Source organism: Acinonyx jubatus, chromosome D2, assembly GCF_027475565.1.
Source record: "Acinonyx jubatus isolate Ajub_Pintada_27869175 chromosome D2, VMU_Ajub_asm_v1.0, whole genome shotgun sequence".
Taxonomy (NCBI): Eukaryota; Metazoa; Chordata; class Mammalia; order Carnivora; family Felidae; genus Acinonyx; species Acinonyx jubatus.
In genome coordinates, this window is record NC_069393.1 from 44,250,820 (window position 1) to 44,265,576 (window position 14,757).

A 14,757-nucleotide genomic window follows, 5' to 3' on the forward strand; every position below is an offset into this window, starting at 1 on the left:
TTCCTTGTCTGGGTAGAACAGTGGAACCAGCCCCAAGACCCATAAGGCTTTATTTGTGCTTTTTTATTTGTGCTCTTTATATGTGCTCGTGACTCAATCCAACTCAATCCTAAATTCCCTGGCAAATCATGTCTGTAGCTTTGCTCTGCAGATGATCGGCTTTGCATGCCAGATTATTTGCTCAAGTGTTGCTGGGCTAGGACGTTTTCTGGTGTTCTAGCTAGGCTTTCTGGTTAGGTGGGCAAGGAGCTATGCTCAGCAGTGGGTGGGGCTATGAATTAACTCCCTTGCCTGGACAGAATAGGAGGGCCAGCTCCAAACCGTCTTCCAGGTGTTCCTGGTCAGGCTTTCCGGTCAGAGGGACTGGGAGCTATGCTCAGCAGAGTGTGTTGGGTGGGACGTGGGGAGGGACTATGGATTAGTTCCTAAGAAGAGCATGGAAAGGATATAGCTCCAAGGCCAGAAGAGATCTTTGTGGTATTACAACAAGCCAACTTGCTCCCCAAGTTTTCTGGTTGAATGGTGCCTCTGGCTTTGCTCTGCAGATGACCAGCTCTGCCTGCTTTACTCTCTGCTCAAGTGTTGTTGGGCTGTGCAGCTTCCAGGTGTTTTGGACAGGCTTTCTGGCCAAGTGAGTCTAGGAGCTACACTCAGCACTGTCCTGGTCTATGACTCAGCTCCCATGCCTGGGTAGGAGTAGACCTGGCTCCAGGGCCACCAAGAACATTTATTGAATGATTACAGAAGGAGCGGGGACTCAGGGCTGGTTTCCCTTTAAGTTCCTCCAGAATTTTCTCTTCCTTAATTCTCATCTGCTCTGCATCCCTGGCTCAGCTCAAACAATAACCCAACTGGTGCAATTGCACCAATAATTTCAGTTATGTGAGACTCTACTTCTATTTTCTTTTCATTCACTATAGGGGACAATTCTAGGTTTTTCAAGCCTGGCACAAAGGTTGCATGCTCAGAAGCCATTCTGTTTAATCTCTAGGATTTCTATCTTTGCTAGTCGAACCCTCCATTGGGAGTTAAGTTCCCTGAAGTCTTTGAATTCTGTGAGGTCACAGACCTCATCAGTATCTGGCACAGTGCTGCCATTTCACAACTGAGGAGGCTTGGAAAAGGCAGAGAGGCAGGACAGCTCTAGAGCCTTGGAATGGGTAATAAACAATGACAACAACAACAACAACAACAAAAAAACCACGTGCTTTTCATATCATGGGGTGTGTGATGGTTCATTCTTCACAAGGAAGCACTTCCTAGGTTGGTTAGTAGAACCCTGGTTGGCAGCCCAAGAAGGGTGGGACCTGAGGGAGAAGTATCCCCTTTGATAGGGAAGGGTGAAAGTGGTCAAAGGTCCTGTCAACATGGGGAGTTCAGTTTCAGAGTTTCAAAAATCATTACTTCATGATCCCATGCCCTAGGGCTCATAAAAGGTTGGACAGTCTGGGATTATTTTGTAGTTTCTTTCATTGTAAAACATGGTGTAGTACTGAAATATGTCTGTGTCGCTCAGGGGGTTGTCTTGCCGAGCTCAGACTGAAAAGAACCAAAGACAAGAAAAGCCTTTTTCAGGACACATAACAGAGACACGAAGATGAGTAAATAGTGTCAGGGGGTGACAGTCCAGAATGAACTGAGGCTATTGAGGACAGTGGAGGGAGAGCAAAGGGCCCCTTAAGATTGCATGGGAACAAGGAGAACAAGGGCTGCATACATCCACTGGAATGTCTGGCTGAGAACCGTCTCTAGTGACAAAGGGCATGGGTAGGTCCACGTAGGAAGAAGGAGCAAGGCAGCACCAAGCTGCTGTGCCTGTGATCTCCTGACCCGGAACTCACTGGCCAGGGCATGATGTGACCCCAGAGGTGACATCATACATCTGCTCAGGTCATCTGAGAGCTGGATCACAGGGGAGGTGCATGGAGCCTGGAGCTGGATGAGACCCAGAGTCTGATGCTGACCCTGGGAAAGGGCCTGTGAGTTCTTCAACAAGAAGAGACGAGCATCAGGAGCTAGCACAGGCTCACTGGGGACAGGCCACACCAGGCACATGTCATTTTCGGCTGTGAGAGGTTTCAATCTGGTAATGTCATAGACAGTGGACCAGTTAAATTTTTTTTAATGTTTATTTATTTTTGAGAGAGACCGAGACAGAATGAGAGTGGGTTAGGGGCAGAGAGAGAGGGAGACACAGAATCAGAAGCACACTCCAGGCTCTGAGCTGTCACCACAAAGCCCAACAAGGGGCTCGAACTCACGAGCTGTGAGATCATGACCTGACCTGAAGTCGGACGCTCAACCCACTGAGCTACCCGGGTGCCCCAAGAGTGGACCAGTAAGAGGGAGCCCCAGGCAGAGTTTTGTAGGACATTGTTTGCACTTGCCTGAGTGACCTTACCTCAGCAGTGCTGATGCATGAGACAGAGGTGACCCTCCGGGAGCTTGGTCATACCAAAGGTCTCCAGCCAGTTCAATACTCTCCTCCTTTTCATCTTCTCCTCCTCCTTGTTCTTCTATTTTCATCTCTTTTTCCTCCTCTATTTTCTTTTTCATCTTCTATTTTCGTCTTTTTTCCTCCTCCTCCTTGTATAATAGTTGTTGTTGTTGTTATTATTATTATTATTACATCATCTCATTTTCATCTCCCCCTTCTTATTACTATTATTATATATTCATCATACGATTTCTTCCTCCTCCTCTTGTTCCCATTAGTAAGACTTGGGTGATACCATAGATGGAGCTGGAAGTATGGATATCTAACACTGCAATTGGCAGAATCTAGACACACAATGGTCTCAAGAATCTGGGAAGCTGTGTTTGGTACATGGCATTTGGTGGGTTGGAGATGATGAACATGTGGCTTCCTATGTGTGGTTGTTAGGAAAATTACATGCAATAAAGAGAATTAAGCCTTCAGCATGTAGACACTTATGTAGTCAATAAATGGTGACTTCTGTAAAGGAGACACCATTATTTCCATCTTTTCAATGAGGAAATTAAAGCAGAGGTAAGTAACAGCCAGTGAGTGGAGAAACAGGTTGCATTCACATTTCAAAGATCTTCTGGGCTTTTTACAAAGAACAAAATTTGACTCAGACCCCATGCATCCATGCCCTTCATGACAGATGAGGACCAAGCTGTGGGGAGTGGGGCACATCCATGTCTGCATCCATACATACCAAGGTGCTTTATCCTGGCAGAAAGAGTATAGATACATTTCCTACAGTGGCACAATGCTCAAAAAGTAACAAACTCTCTTGCTGATAAGCAACAATTTTAACTCCTTTAGACCGTAAACCAAGACTCAATTTCTCTGTCCAATTTGGTACACAAAGAGCTCCTAACATTCTTGGGTCTTGGGGGTTTTAGAGGCTGGGCTATGGGGCTAGGAGTGGCAAAGTAGTTCTGGAGAGCACGTGGGCAGGGGGAGGCAGCAGTGGCAGCATCCTGGAGGGTGGCCGGGAGCATATGGGAGAGGGGTGTTGGCACCATGAGCAGCAGTTATGGAGAGAGAAGCATTCCTGGCTGGCTGTAAGGCAGATGTTTGAGCCACAGGGCAACTGCCTGCAGAGGAGATTCACTAAGGTAAAGTTGAGGCATCGACCCTGCAGGGAAGAGAAGAGAGAAGGTCACTGAGAATACATTAGAGCTAGAACCAGAAAGCTGTGGTGCCCTTGGCTCAAGAGGTTCAGGCTCATGACCCATCAGGACCCACATGGTAGGACCTTCATGATGCTCTTCCTCTTCCTGGGTGCTGGCCTCCAGGCTGGGCTGTTATTTCAAGGCTCAGTTGGAGTCTGCCCTGCCTCCTCCAGGCAGCCCCAGTGTTCTGACCCTGGACTCCTTCTGTTCTGGTATTGAACTTGTCTGCTCCTCCCTGGACTGGGAGACTCAGGAACAAGAACAAAGCCTGACTGCCGCAGCAGCATGAGCCTTGCCCAGACTCCCCTCCCTCAGCGAATGTGTGCTGAAGGGTTAAGTCCTGACTACAACTTTCAGGCCAGGCTCTGGGCTCCCAGGGCAAGGGCAGCTAGGGGCATCCTCGGATTGGAGATGGGCTGTGGAGGCAGCAGCAAACATGAACCCCTTGGTTTGGGAAGAGAACAACATAGATGCTTCGGGACAGTGAACTTTGCCCCTAGTTTACTGTCATCCCCTCCTTGTCCCTTGTCCTCAGCTGAGGACTCCTGGGTGAAAGGCTCAGATAAGCCAGAGAGGGTGGCCTGGGCACACTGGCCATCTGGCAGTATCTCTGGCCACTCTAGACAGTGGATAAGAAAGGGCCTGCATCTTCCATAGGCAGCACACCTGAGAGGAGGGAGACCATGTTGGCCTTTCCCAGACCTCCAGCTCCCTTCTAGCAAGTAGTTCCTCTAGGGCCACAGGGTCTGCTTTTAACTCAAACAAACCTACCAGCACACCAAGGTAGCCAGACATTTAGGAACACTGACTGGGCAAAGTCTCTGGGCATGGCCCTTCCTTAGTGTGGTCTTTGCACACCCCCCTCCACAACATGTACACTTGCACCTTCAGGTCCTTATGACCCACTGCTCATTCTGTGCTGCACAAGGTGCAAAGTGCCAAATTGGACAGTCCCTGCTCTCAAAGGAGCTTCTAGTTCATTGGCTTGCTGTGGTCACTTGAACAATGGCCCTGAAAGATACCCAGGTCCTGGTCCTTGGAACCTGTAGCTGTTTTGGGTTACACTGGAAAAGGGCCTTTGTGTGATTAAGTTAAGGATCTTGAGATGAGGAGGTTATCCCGGGTTATCTGGGTGGCCTGCAGGCGACCACAGGGTTCCTGTGAGAAGGTGATTTAACCACCGAAGAGGAGAAGGTGTTGGGAGGGGTGAGAGGAAGGGAGATTTAAGGTGCTGCTCTGCTGACATATAAATGGAGAAAAGGGCCAGGAGCCAGGGAACCTGGGAATGTAGCTCCAAAAGTAGAAAAGGCAGGAAGGGGATTATTCCCAGGCCCTCCAAGACGAGAGCAGTTCTGGCGAGAACTGGATTTCTGCTCAGGAAAACCCACTTCACACTGCCAGGCTCCAGGACTGTGAGAACTCTGGAACTGAAAACCTATTGCTTTCTGCTACTAAGTTGGTGACACTTTGTTAGAGCAGCACAGGAAAGTAGTGCACTTGCTCAACTGAGGACTCACAATGCGAGCAGTCATGCAAAGTGCTGGAGGAAAGAGCAGACTTAGCCTGGAGAGCACACCCTGTTTAGGATTCATGCTGAATCTTTGGAGTTGTGCACACCATTCCCCTGCCAGCTCCCACTTGTGTTGTGCATGTATTATGAGTGGCTCAGGCCACGAGTAGGGCTTCATCCACAGAGGAGGCGGGCAGACTCAGGAAGCAGGAGAGGGGGTACCTGTCCTGGCCCAGCTGTCTTTTGCCTGAGGGGGCCTGGGTAGGCTTTGACCCTCAGTGTTTTTCTCTGGAAAATACAGATCATGCTGCCAGGGATACAGCAGGGATGAGATTAAGGCAGCAGACATGAAAGAGCTGTGTTAATGACACGTGTGGTGACAGGCCAGTTAATGACAATACTGTACATACGGAGTGACCTAAGGATAGGGAGAGAGCTGTTGCTATGACATACAGGTGCTTCTGTGCCCCACCTGGGCTGGGCCCCTTGTCCTGGCTTCTGTAGCACCCCTGCCCCCCAATTCTGATGTCTGCTGTCATGGTCCTTACATGTCCCCATTTGTGGCCTGTCTCACTCTTCCCTATGGTCTTTTGCCTTGACTTCCAGTGGCCACAACCAGCTGTTAGGGCAGCCTGCACATGAAGACTCACAGGCTCCAGCACAAGGAGAAGAGGCTTTTCCTGGATGAGAGAATGCCTGTCCTCTGGCACAAACTGTGGCTGAGTGAGATGCTGTGCCTGAGCAGTTGTCAAGCCAATAATGTCACAGCCAGACTCACAGTGGAACTGAAGAGAAGCCAAAGAGAACAGAATGGAGAGGCTTCATGTCCATGCTATGTTCCTGATCTGGAGTCTCCTGGGAATGGAGAAGGATACAGGGGCCTTGGGAATGCCGGATGCTACAGCTCTTTGTCATTTTTAAGATGGGTTTATTCAGGCCTCTATTCAGTGTGGACGCTGTAAGTGCTCATGGGCCGTATACAAGAATGACTGCACTGCCATAGGATTTATTTTTCCCCAAATATCTGTTCTCCCCTTTGCCAGTGTGCTGATGCTAATCTGGTAGCAAGGGTGCTGTGTTCCACCCAGAACAGGCTGCACAGAAAAGACTTTATTTCAAAGAAAGCTGGTGGGGGAGGGGGCTGGCAGGTGTGAAGAAAGACAGGAAAAAAGTGGTTCCTGATGCACTGGATGCCTGTCTTCAGAGGTCCCCATCCCTCTCTGCTCTGGACAGCTTCAGGCCCATCCCCGGCCCATGGGCACACATCAACAAAGGCCATCTGTACCTCACACAACAGCTGCAAGACACACAGTTTTCTCTCCAAGTTTCTCTGGGTTATTATGCCTTTCTGTGAAAAGTTGATTTGGAAAAGCACTAAATGTTGCACACTCTATGTGAAGGGGAAGGAGCTGGTTCCTATTGTGTCTCTGACCACAGACAAGTCACTCGGTATCTTGGTAAGTATTTTCCCATCCTTAATATGGGGCTAAAATCTTTAATGTGGTGAGTGGGGAATGGCCATGTCCATTCTTCCTGTATTCCTTGGTAACAAAGACCTGATTTTGTTGGGGGAGGCAATGCACTCAGCTGTAAAATGACATTTCCAAGTCTCTTTTGCTGATCAAGATGGCCATGTAAATCAACTCTGGCCAATGGAAGGAAGATGGGGTTGTTGGGCAGTGATTTGTAGAAAGCCCCTGTGCCTTTCCTCCATCTTTCCCCCTGGAATGTGGATGTGATAGCTGGAGCTCCAGAAGCAATCTTATAAGCATGAAGGCAAATCGAGAGCCTGGACTATTAAAGATTAGGTAGGTGTCTCAAAAGGCTGTGCTCTGGAGCTTAGGATGCAAGCAATCTGATAAAAGTCTTTCTCAGAACCACTAAGTTCCCATTTATCAGTTTTTGTTCAGGTTGTTCTGTCTCTGTGGAGTGCCTTTTTTATCTGGCCTGCCTAGGGGATTCCTAACCACCTTTCAAGACTGACTTTTCAGCCTTTCCATGTTCCAAGACCCAAAGCCCTGATGAATTGCTTGGCTCTTTTCTCTTCTTGGAAGGATTCCTGATTTTCACTCTATGGACTTCTTATCAATTGGCTCTCAGCTTAAATGTACTGTCACTGAGATTCAGCTCTGGCAACCAGGCACTAGGCATACTCATGACTTTCAAGTCTCTAGACAGTGTTTTTCACCACCTGATAGTCTTCAAAAGAAATGCATGACATGGCTCCTACCCCCTCTTTCTGACAGGAGATAGCATTTTTCTGGCTAACCTCTGTCTCTCAGCACCTGACATGCAATAAATCTTTGTTGAATTAATGGATACAGTTCAATCTGTGAATACGAATTTTTGTGATTTCCTTCCTCTGGTTTAATGCTTACCCAGACACCTAAGCTTAAATAAATATTTGTTTGCATTTTATTCTATTACTATGAGTTAAAGCTTTTAAAATATTTAACTTTCAAAGGTAGTTGGAATTTATGTTGGTATGTTGTTAAATGTGCTTTAATTTGTATTTTTCCCCAAGAGCTTGCCAAATTAAAAAAAAATCATGTTACAGAAAAGACTCCAAATAGCAAAGCAATCTTGAAAAAGAAAACCAAAGCTGGAGGCATCACAATCCCTCATTTTAAGCTGTATTACAAAGCTATCGTCATCAAGACAGTATGGTACTGGCAGAAGAACAGAGACTCAGATCAATGGAACAGAATAGAGAGCCCAGAAATGGACCCACAAACATATGGCCAACTAATCTTTGAAAAAAACAGGAAAGAATAGCCAATGGAGAAAAGATTTTCTTCAGCAAATGGTGCTGGGAAAACTGGACAGCGACATTCAGAAGAATGAATCTGGACCACTTTCTTACACCATACACAAAAATAAACTCAAAATGGATGAAAGACCTAAATGTAAGACAGGAAGCCATCAAATTCCTACAGGAGAAAAAGGCAACAACCTCTTTGACCTTGGCCACAGCAACTTTTTACCGGACATGTCTCTAGAGGTAAGGGAAACAGAAGCAAAAATGAACTATTGGGACCTCATCAAGGTAAAAAGCTTCTGCACAGAATAGGAAATAATCAGCAAAACTAAAAGGCAACTGACAGAATTGGAGAAGACATTTTCAAATGACACATCAGATAAAGGGTTAGTATCCAAAATCTATAAAGACCTTATCAAACTCAACACCCAAAAAACAAATAATCCAGTAAGAAATGGGCAAAAGACATGAATAGACAATTTTCCAAAGAAGACATCCATATGGCTAACTGACACATGAAAAAATGCTCAACATCACTCATCATCAGGGAAATACAATCAAAACCACAATGAGATACCACTTCACACATCACAGAATGGCTAGAATTAACAATTTAGGAAACAACAGATGAACAGATGTTGGCAAGGGTGTGGAGAAAGAGGAACCCTTTTGCACTGCTGGTGGGAATGCAAATGGGTGTAGCCACTCTGGAAAACAGTATGGAGGTTCCTCAAAAAATTAAAAATAGAACTACCCTATGGCCCAGCAATTGCACTACTAGGTATTTATCCAAAGAATACAAAATTGCTGATTCAAAGTGGGTACACGCACCCCAATGTTTACAGCAGCACCATCAACAATAGCCAAATTATGGAAAGAGCCCACATGTCGTTCGACTGATGAATGGATAAAGATGTAGTATGTATATATATGTATATACATACACACACACACACACACACACACACACACACACACACACACTGGACTATTACTTGGCAATCAAAAAGAATGAAACCTTATCATTTACAAAAATGTGGATGGAACTAGAGTGTATTATGCTAAGGGAGATTCATCAGAGAAAGACAAAAATATGACTTCACTCATATGTGGAATGTAAGATACAAAACAGATGAACACAAGGGAAGGGAAGCAAAAATAATATAAAAACAGGGAGACAAACCATAAGAGACTCTTAAATACAGAGACCAAACTGAGGGTTGTTGGAGGGGTTCTGGGTGGGGGGTTGGACTAAATGGGCAAGAGGCAGTAAGAAGGACACATTTTGGGATGAGCAGTGGGTGTTATATGTAAGTGATGAATCACTAAACTTTACTCCTGAAACCATTATTACACTATATGTTATATAACTTGTATATAAATGAAAAAAACATAACAAAAAAAGATAAAGCCAAAAAAATATCATGTTAATAATTAAACATATGTGAGTACTCTCAAGTTCACATGCTCACACAGATGTGCAAACACACATACTCTCACCAACTGGGGCCATTCCTTATTTATACAATCGCTTCCAGTGTATAAGTGTTTAGTTGAACTGAGGCCATTATTCTATAGGATCATTATATTTATTCTTTAAATTGCTGGAGCTTAATGTTTTAGTATATGATAAGGTAAAAATTGCATTGTTTACTTTTCCAAAAATTCTTAAATGTCTATTTTTAGAGGAGAATTTTAAACGAGTTTGATCATATTCCCTAAACATGTTCATGTCCCTCCACGTGCCACTGCCTGTGACAACGGGGAGAAGCCTGCATGTTACAGGTGTCCCCCTGGAATTTAATGGTTGTGACAGCTAATTGTTAGAGTTCCTCCTATGCCAGCTGCCAGTCTAAGAACTTTCCATAATTTCACATTCAATCCTGCCAGTAACTGTACGTGCAGGTACTAATATGCCACTTTTTCCAAGGGGAACTAAGGCACAGAGAAATCAAGCAACTTGCCCCAGGTCACAGAACCTGGGAGTGGCAGAGCTGGAGTTGAACCCCAGGGCCTGCCTCCACCCTTCTCACTGCCCTGCCCCACCAGGTCAGCACTCATGAAACCATAATGGTTTCCCCAAAACCAGTGCAGGGCTCAGAATTAGGGCCCATGAAGAGCATGCTCCTGGCTTGCCTGGGAATCATGTGCCTAAGCTTCCCCATGATCAGAACCTCAGACTGGGCCAGGTGCCTGGAGGACGTGGTGTCCCCAGTATCTATAGTGAGGGCTACATTAGTCATTTTCTTAGTTCAGGCAAGCATGACTGTCCCTGGTGGCCAGGTGAGCATTAGGAGTCCTGGGCACGCCTGGGTGTGGGGACCCTGCTGAGGAGACACATGGATGTGTGCTGACACCCAGCAGGGCCATGTCTGCTGTCAGAGGTTTCAAGGCTCCTCAGGAGACCACTGGGCTCCTGGCTCTGGGTCTGAACAGAGCTCGCAGTCCCAGCCATGTTTGCACAGACGCCCATTCTGCATCTGGATCTCCTGGAGCCTCTTCCAGGGCCACAGCCCATTATGGTCGCTAGCACCACACCGGCCTTGTGCCCTGAACCCACCCAGCCACGTCCACTCCTGGCAGAGGGACAGAGCAAGACATGGAGGGAGGCCCAAGACCAGAGGGAGGACAAGGGAGAGATACCAGAAAGGGCCATCCTACCCCATCAAGGGGAGGGCAGGGGCACTGGGCACCCTCTGATATGGTCCCTTTCCCAAGACCCTACTGGGAATGTCATGGGTTGTGGGGCACTTGCAGCTGCCCAGCGCTCTGCCAGGCCCCTACCATGCCAGTTCTGGAGTCAGCCCAGTACTCTTTCAAGCTGGGAGTGACAGTGACCCCGTTTGTTTGCTGATGGCAAAACAGTCCTGAGAGGCCAGCAAAGTCACAGAGGCCACCCAGAGAGCAAATGGCAACACCCAGGGCCATCTAAAGTAACCCCCTTCATCCTGAGCAGAGCTGGGAGCCCATAAGTAGGCCCTTTGGGTGTGGGTCCCCTTCCTCTGACATAGTGTCCTGCTATAACTACTTCCTCTGGATCTCTTTTAGGCTTCTACCCTGAGGATCCACAGACAGCTCACCGGCCCTGGCTCCATGTGCTCATCTGGGCCGGGCCTGCCTCACAGCTCAATGCCAAGTAACACACTCTCCTCCAACCTCCCCAGCCTGTAGTCACTAAAATATAATTGTGGCCAAACCTCTTGCCCTGGCGGGTGACAGGGATGGAGATCAACAAAATGCAGCCCAACATACATCAGAGCCTGGGCAGGGACCAAGTTCTGAAAGCGAAGCCTCCTTTTCTGAATGTTCACCTGTGTATTGTAATAATCTTCCCTCAGCATCAGAGTCCTCTTCTGGTGCTTGTTCTCCCTGAGTCCTTCAGAAGCCTGGCTGCTGTGATGCCTCCCTTGTCACTGGGCACTGGGGTGACTTCTCCCCAGAGGACAGGGTAGCTCATAGGCCACTTCTGGAAACAAGCATGAAGCAGGGGGTCCCTGAGATGCAAGCTGAGTCTCTGACCAGGAATGGTAGACACAGTCTGTGCCTGTGTTTGCTCATGTGATGAACTGGGAGCTGATGGGATCCTGCCCACTGGCAGGATCAGGGGGTGAGTCGGGCTTGGTTACCTTGTGGCCTGGGGACAGTTTGTGTCATAGGGCCGTGTGGATCACTCACAGGGGTCACTCACCTTCCTGCAGCAACAGAGACAGCAGATCACCACCACGATAATGATCAGGGTTGGGACGAACAATGGGAATAGGTAGTCAAGGGTAGGCTTTTCTGTGACAGCCATGGGTGCTGGTGCCTCCTGTGTGACAACTGTGGGCACTGTTGTCTTCTGTGTGCCAACTGTGGGGACTGAAGTCTCCTCCTTTGGGGCACCTGTGGGCTCCGATGTATTGCCCTGCAAAAAGCACAAAAGTCAGAGTCCTGGGTGGGTCTGGATGGCCCTCACTGGGTGCCTCCCCCCAGCACCTTACGCAACACCCGTACATCAGCGTGTTCCCACTCATCTCAGATTTCCCCACCTCCAGGGAGCACTGAAGGCCTGGAGGACAAGACTGCACTCAAAGAGCCGCTGTGGAGCCCTGGGCCACAGAGCCCACCACTGGCTTCGTTCCGAGGCTCTGGCCCAGAGCCCAGACAAGGACTGGAATCCCCATGTGTGACATGCCAGCCCTCACTGCACGCCTCAGCCGCACGCGGTGCAGTCCTGCCCTAAACCAAATGCTCGGCTTTCCCTGAGGCAGGGGAGCTACAGGGGACAGAGTCTGTGCCCAGGAGGGGGAAGCAGGGTGGGGGCCCATGAACTCAGGCTCCTCCTGAGTTCTTTCCTAAATGTGCCTGCTGAGGGCGGCCTGTCAGTTAGGCTCCTGAGGGACAAATGGCCGAGTGCGGTCTGCTGGTCGGTGAGTGCCTCAGAGGACTGTCCGTGCTGCTGGAACCCTCCCAGCTGGGACTGGACACTAGGCTGGTGGCAATCAGGCATGGGCATCGCTCCTCCCAGGCAGCCCTCTTCCTGTGCCTAACGTGCTCTGTCGCCCATGTCATGCTGCCCCGCCCGGTGTCCGGGTGACGTGGAGCTCTGAGAAGTGGGCACCTGGGAGCAGCACCCTCTTTCCCACGTGCCCGTCCCTGAGCTGAGTCCCAGGCCCTCCCCACAGCCCTGGCAACTTCCCACCAAGTGCCGGAGAGCAAGGTCCAGCAGAGGTCAGAGAGTTAGCGGAGACGGATGGCTGAGGAGCACAAGAAAGCAGCAGAGGCAGAGGGGAGGCTGATGCCCTCTGCAAAATGACAGGGGTGTTCCCCAAGCGGGCTTGGGCTCGCGGGCAGTGATGGGCGTGTGGGGGTTCAGCTGTGTCAGCAGCTGCTGAAACACCCTGATTGCACAGGGCCACAGTGGGTCCCACCTTCGAGATCCCCTGTGTCTGGGGCCTGGGTTTGGAGCACCCTGCTGTCCCCAGATGTCCTGGACTCAGGCTCCTAACACACTAGCTTCCCACCCTCTCCCACTTGCCCAGCTGGAATGCAGGATGGAGCCCTGAGCTCCCCACCGCTATTCTTGGGCCAGTGGAGGTGGCAAGGGGCGAGGCGGCGTGGCAGAGCCCCAGCACCATTTCTGGACTCTGCTTAGAGCTCTAACTGTTCCCTTTCCTGTGCCTTCAAGGACACCTGGTTCCCAGAGAGAGACAGCAGAGGTTCTGCAGGACCTGGACAGGAGGCTACACGGCAGGTGCTCTTGTAGAAGCGCTCCCAGGGCACCTCACAAGCCCGATGTGTGGACAGCTTTCCGATGAAGGGCTGAGGGCCCCAAGCTGGCTGTGAGAAGTTGTCCCAGCTGCCTGTCTGCACAAAGTAGTTGCTTGGACTGCCTGGGACATTTCCCCTTCTTTTGCCTCCCTTGGTGTCTGCTCCTCCTGTACAGTGGTTGGACAGTACAGGAGGGAGGCCACAGCCCCACTCTGGCCCTCACACAGTCGGTGCCAATGAAAATCATGTTGCCTCTGAATGTTTTGCCCTTTTCCAGGCTGTATTGCACGACAAGGGTCCTAAAGCATAGAAAAGGAATATGGTAACCACCAATCTAGATATGTATAGTTCTTGCAGTTGGCTCAGCTGTAATCAGCAGCTTTCTATATTGCAATGATTTTGATCATCAGGCACTGGGTCCATCAGTGGGCACATGGCATGAGTAAGGAGGACTCACCCCAACTCCTACAAGATCAACCTCTGCACTGAAGTGTGTCCAGGCACAAGGAGCCCTGCATGGAGACAGATGCCTTTCCAGGGAGGGTGGCTTGGTATCACCAACACTGACTCTTTTCTATTTACAGTGCATGTTGACTTGGCTCTTGAGTGGCTGTCTGGAGCACAGTTACCATCCCCAGGGACATCATCCTCCCAATCCTACCTTTCCCAGCAGAGCCTGGGCTGAGAGAATCCTTGAGTGCCTCTGGGGACCACCACCAGGGCAGGTGGCCAGGATGCCTTGAGTCCTCCCTAAGTTAGGCACGTACTGCCCACGACATGGCATCCCACACTCTGTACACCTCATGGTGGCAAAAATGCCCATCTGACCCCCAACCTGGGGTAATTACTCTCTCTCTGTCTTAAATTCATGGCCAGGGCAAAGTACTGAGTCTCCTTTTGGAGGGTAAGATTTATTAGCTAAGAGAAAACCACAAGAGAATAATGTCAATGAGCATGTCCATCCATCCACCTCCCCTCAGCTGGTCCCTGACAAGCAGACTAACAACATTCTGGTAGACGTGAGCTTCCCTTTGCTGCCTTCCTCTGAGCCCCTGCTACACACCAGGCCCTGTGCAATGCCCGGTTGGAATGGAAAAGGCAGGCTGAGTTCCTGCCCTCAAGGGCCCTATGTTTGAGGGATGGGAGGGAGACAGACAATGAAATAACTAACAAAGAACAAAATAAATGCAGAGAGTGACAAGTCATGAGACAATCATAAGCCACAGAAGGCATAGAGAACAGAAGGGAAGGGACAGCTACTTAGGAATGCAGGGCCTGTCCTGTCCTTTAGAGAAACCATTTCCCTTAGGGGAACTGAAATATTTATCCCACAATGATGCGATGGTTGGGATTTGCTTCAAAGTAATTCACGATGGAGGCATCAACAAAAACAGACTAGCCAGTGTTGATTATTGAAAGTAGGTGAAGCTGTGTCAAGTTTATGATACCATTTTTGCTACTTTTGTATATTGTTGAAAATTTCCATTAAAAATAAAGTGTCTTTGAGGAGGAGATCCAGAAGGTGAAACCAGGTGAGGGGAAATCTGAGGAAATATTCAAGGGAAGAGTGTCCAACCTGTTGAGCGGCATGTGC

General features: G+C 48.9%; 1 protein-coding gene across 2 annotated transcripts in view; it reads right to left on the bottom strand.

Annotated features, from left to right (window-relative positions):
- Positions 1 to 1,784: 1,784 nt before the first annotated feature.
- The window catches only part of LOC106989774 (anthrax toxin receptor-like), a 126,857-nt gene continuing 113,884 nt past the window's right edge, over positions 1,785 to 14,757 (bottom strand). Inside the window, exons 23-24 of one of the 2 annotated variants that reach the window (XR_008292029.1) lie at positions 11,602 to 11,817; positions 11,005 to 11,379 (exon numbers count right to left, since the gene is read on the bottom strand). Coding sequence is in view for 1 of the 2 variants with exons in the window: in XM_053207002.1 (XP_053062977.1) it covers positions 3,381 to 3,608 (228 nt within the window). In the remaining variant the exon portion in view is untranslated. Of the gene's footprint in view, positions 3,609 to 11,004; positions 11,380 to 11,601; positions 11,818 to 14,757 lie in introns of those variants that run through there. The other variant, XM_053207002.1, reaches the window with a different exon arrangement.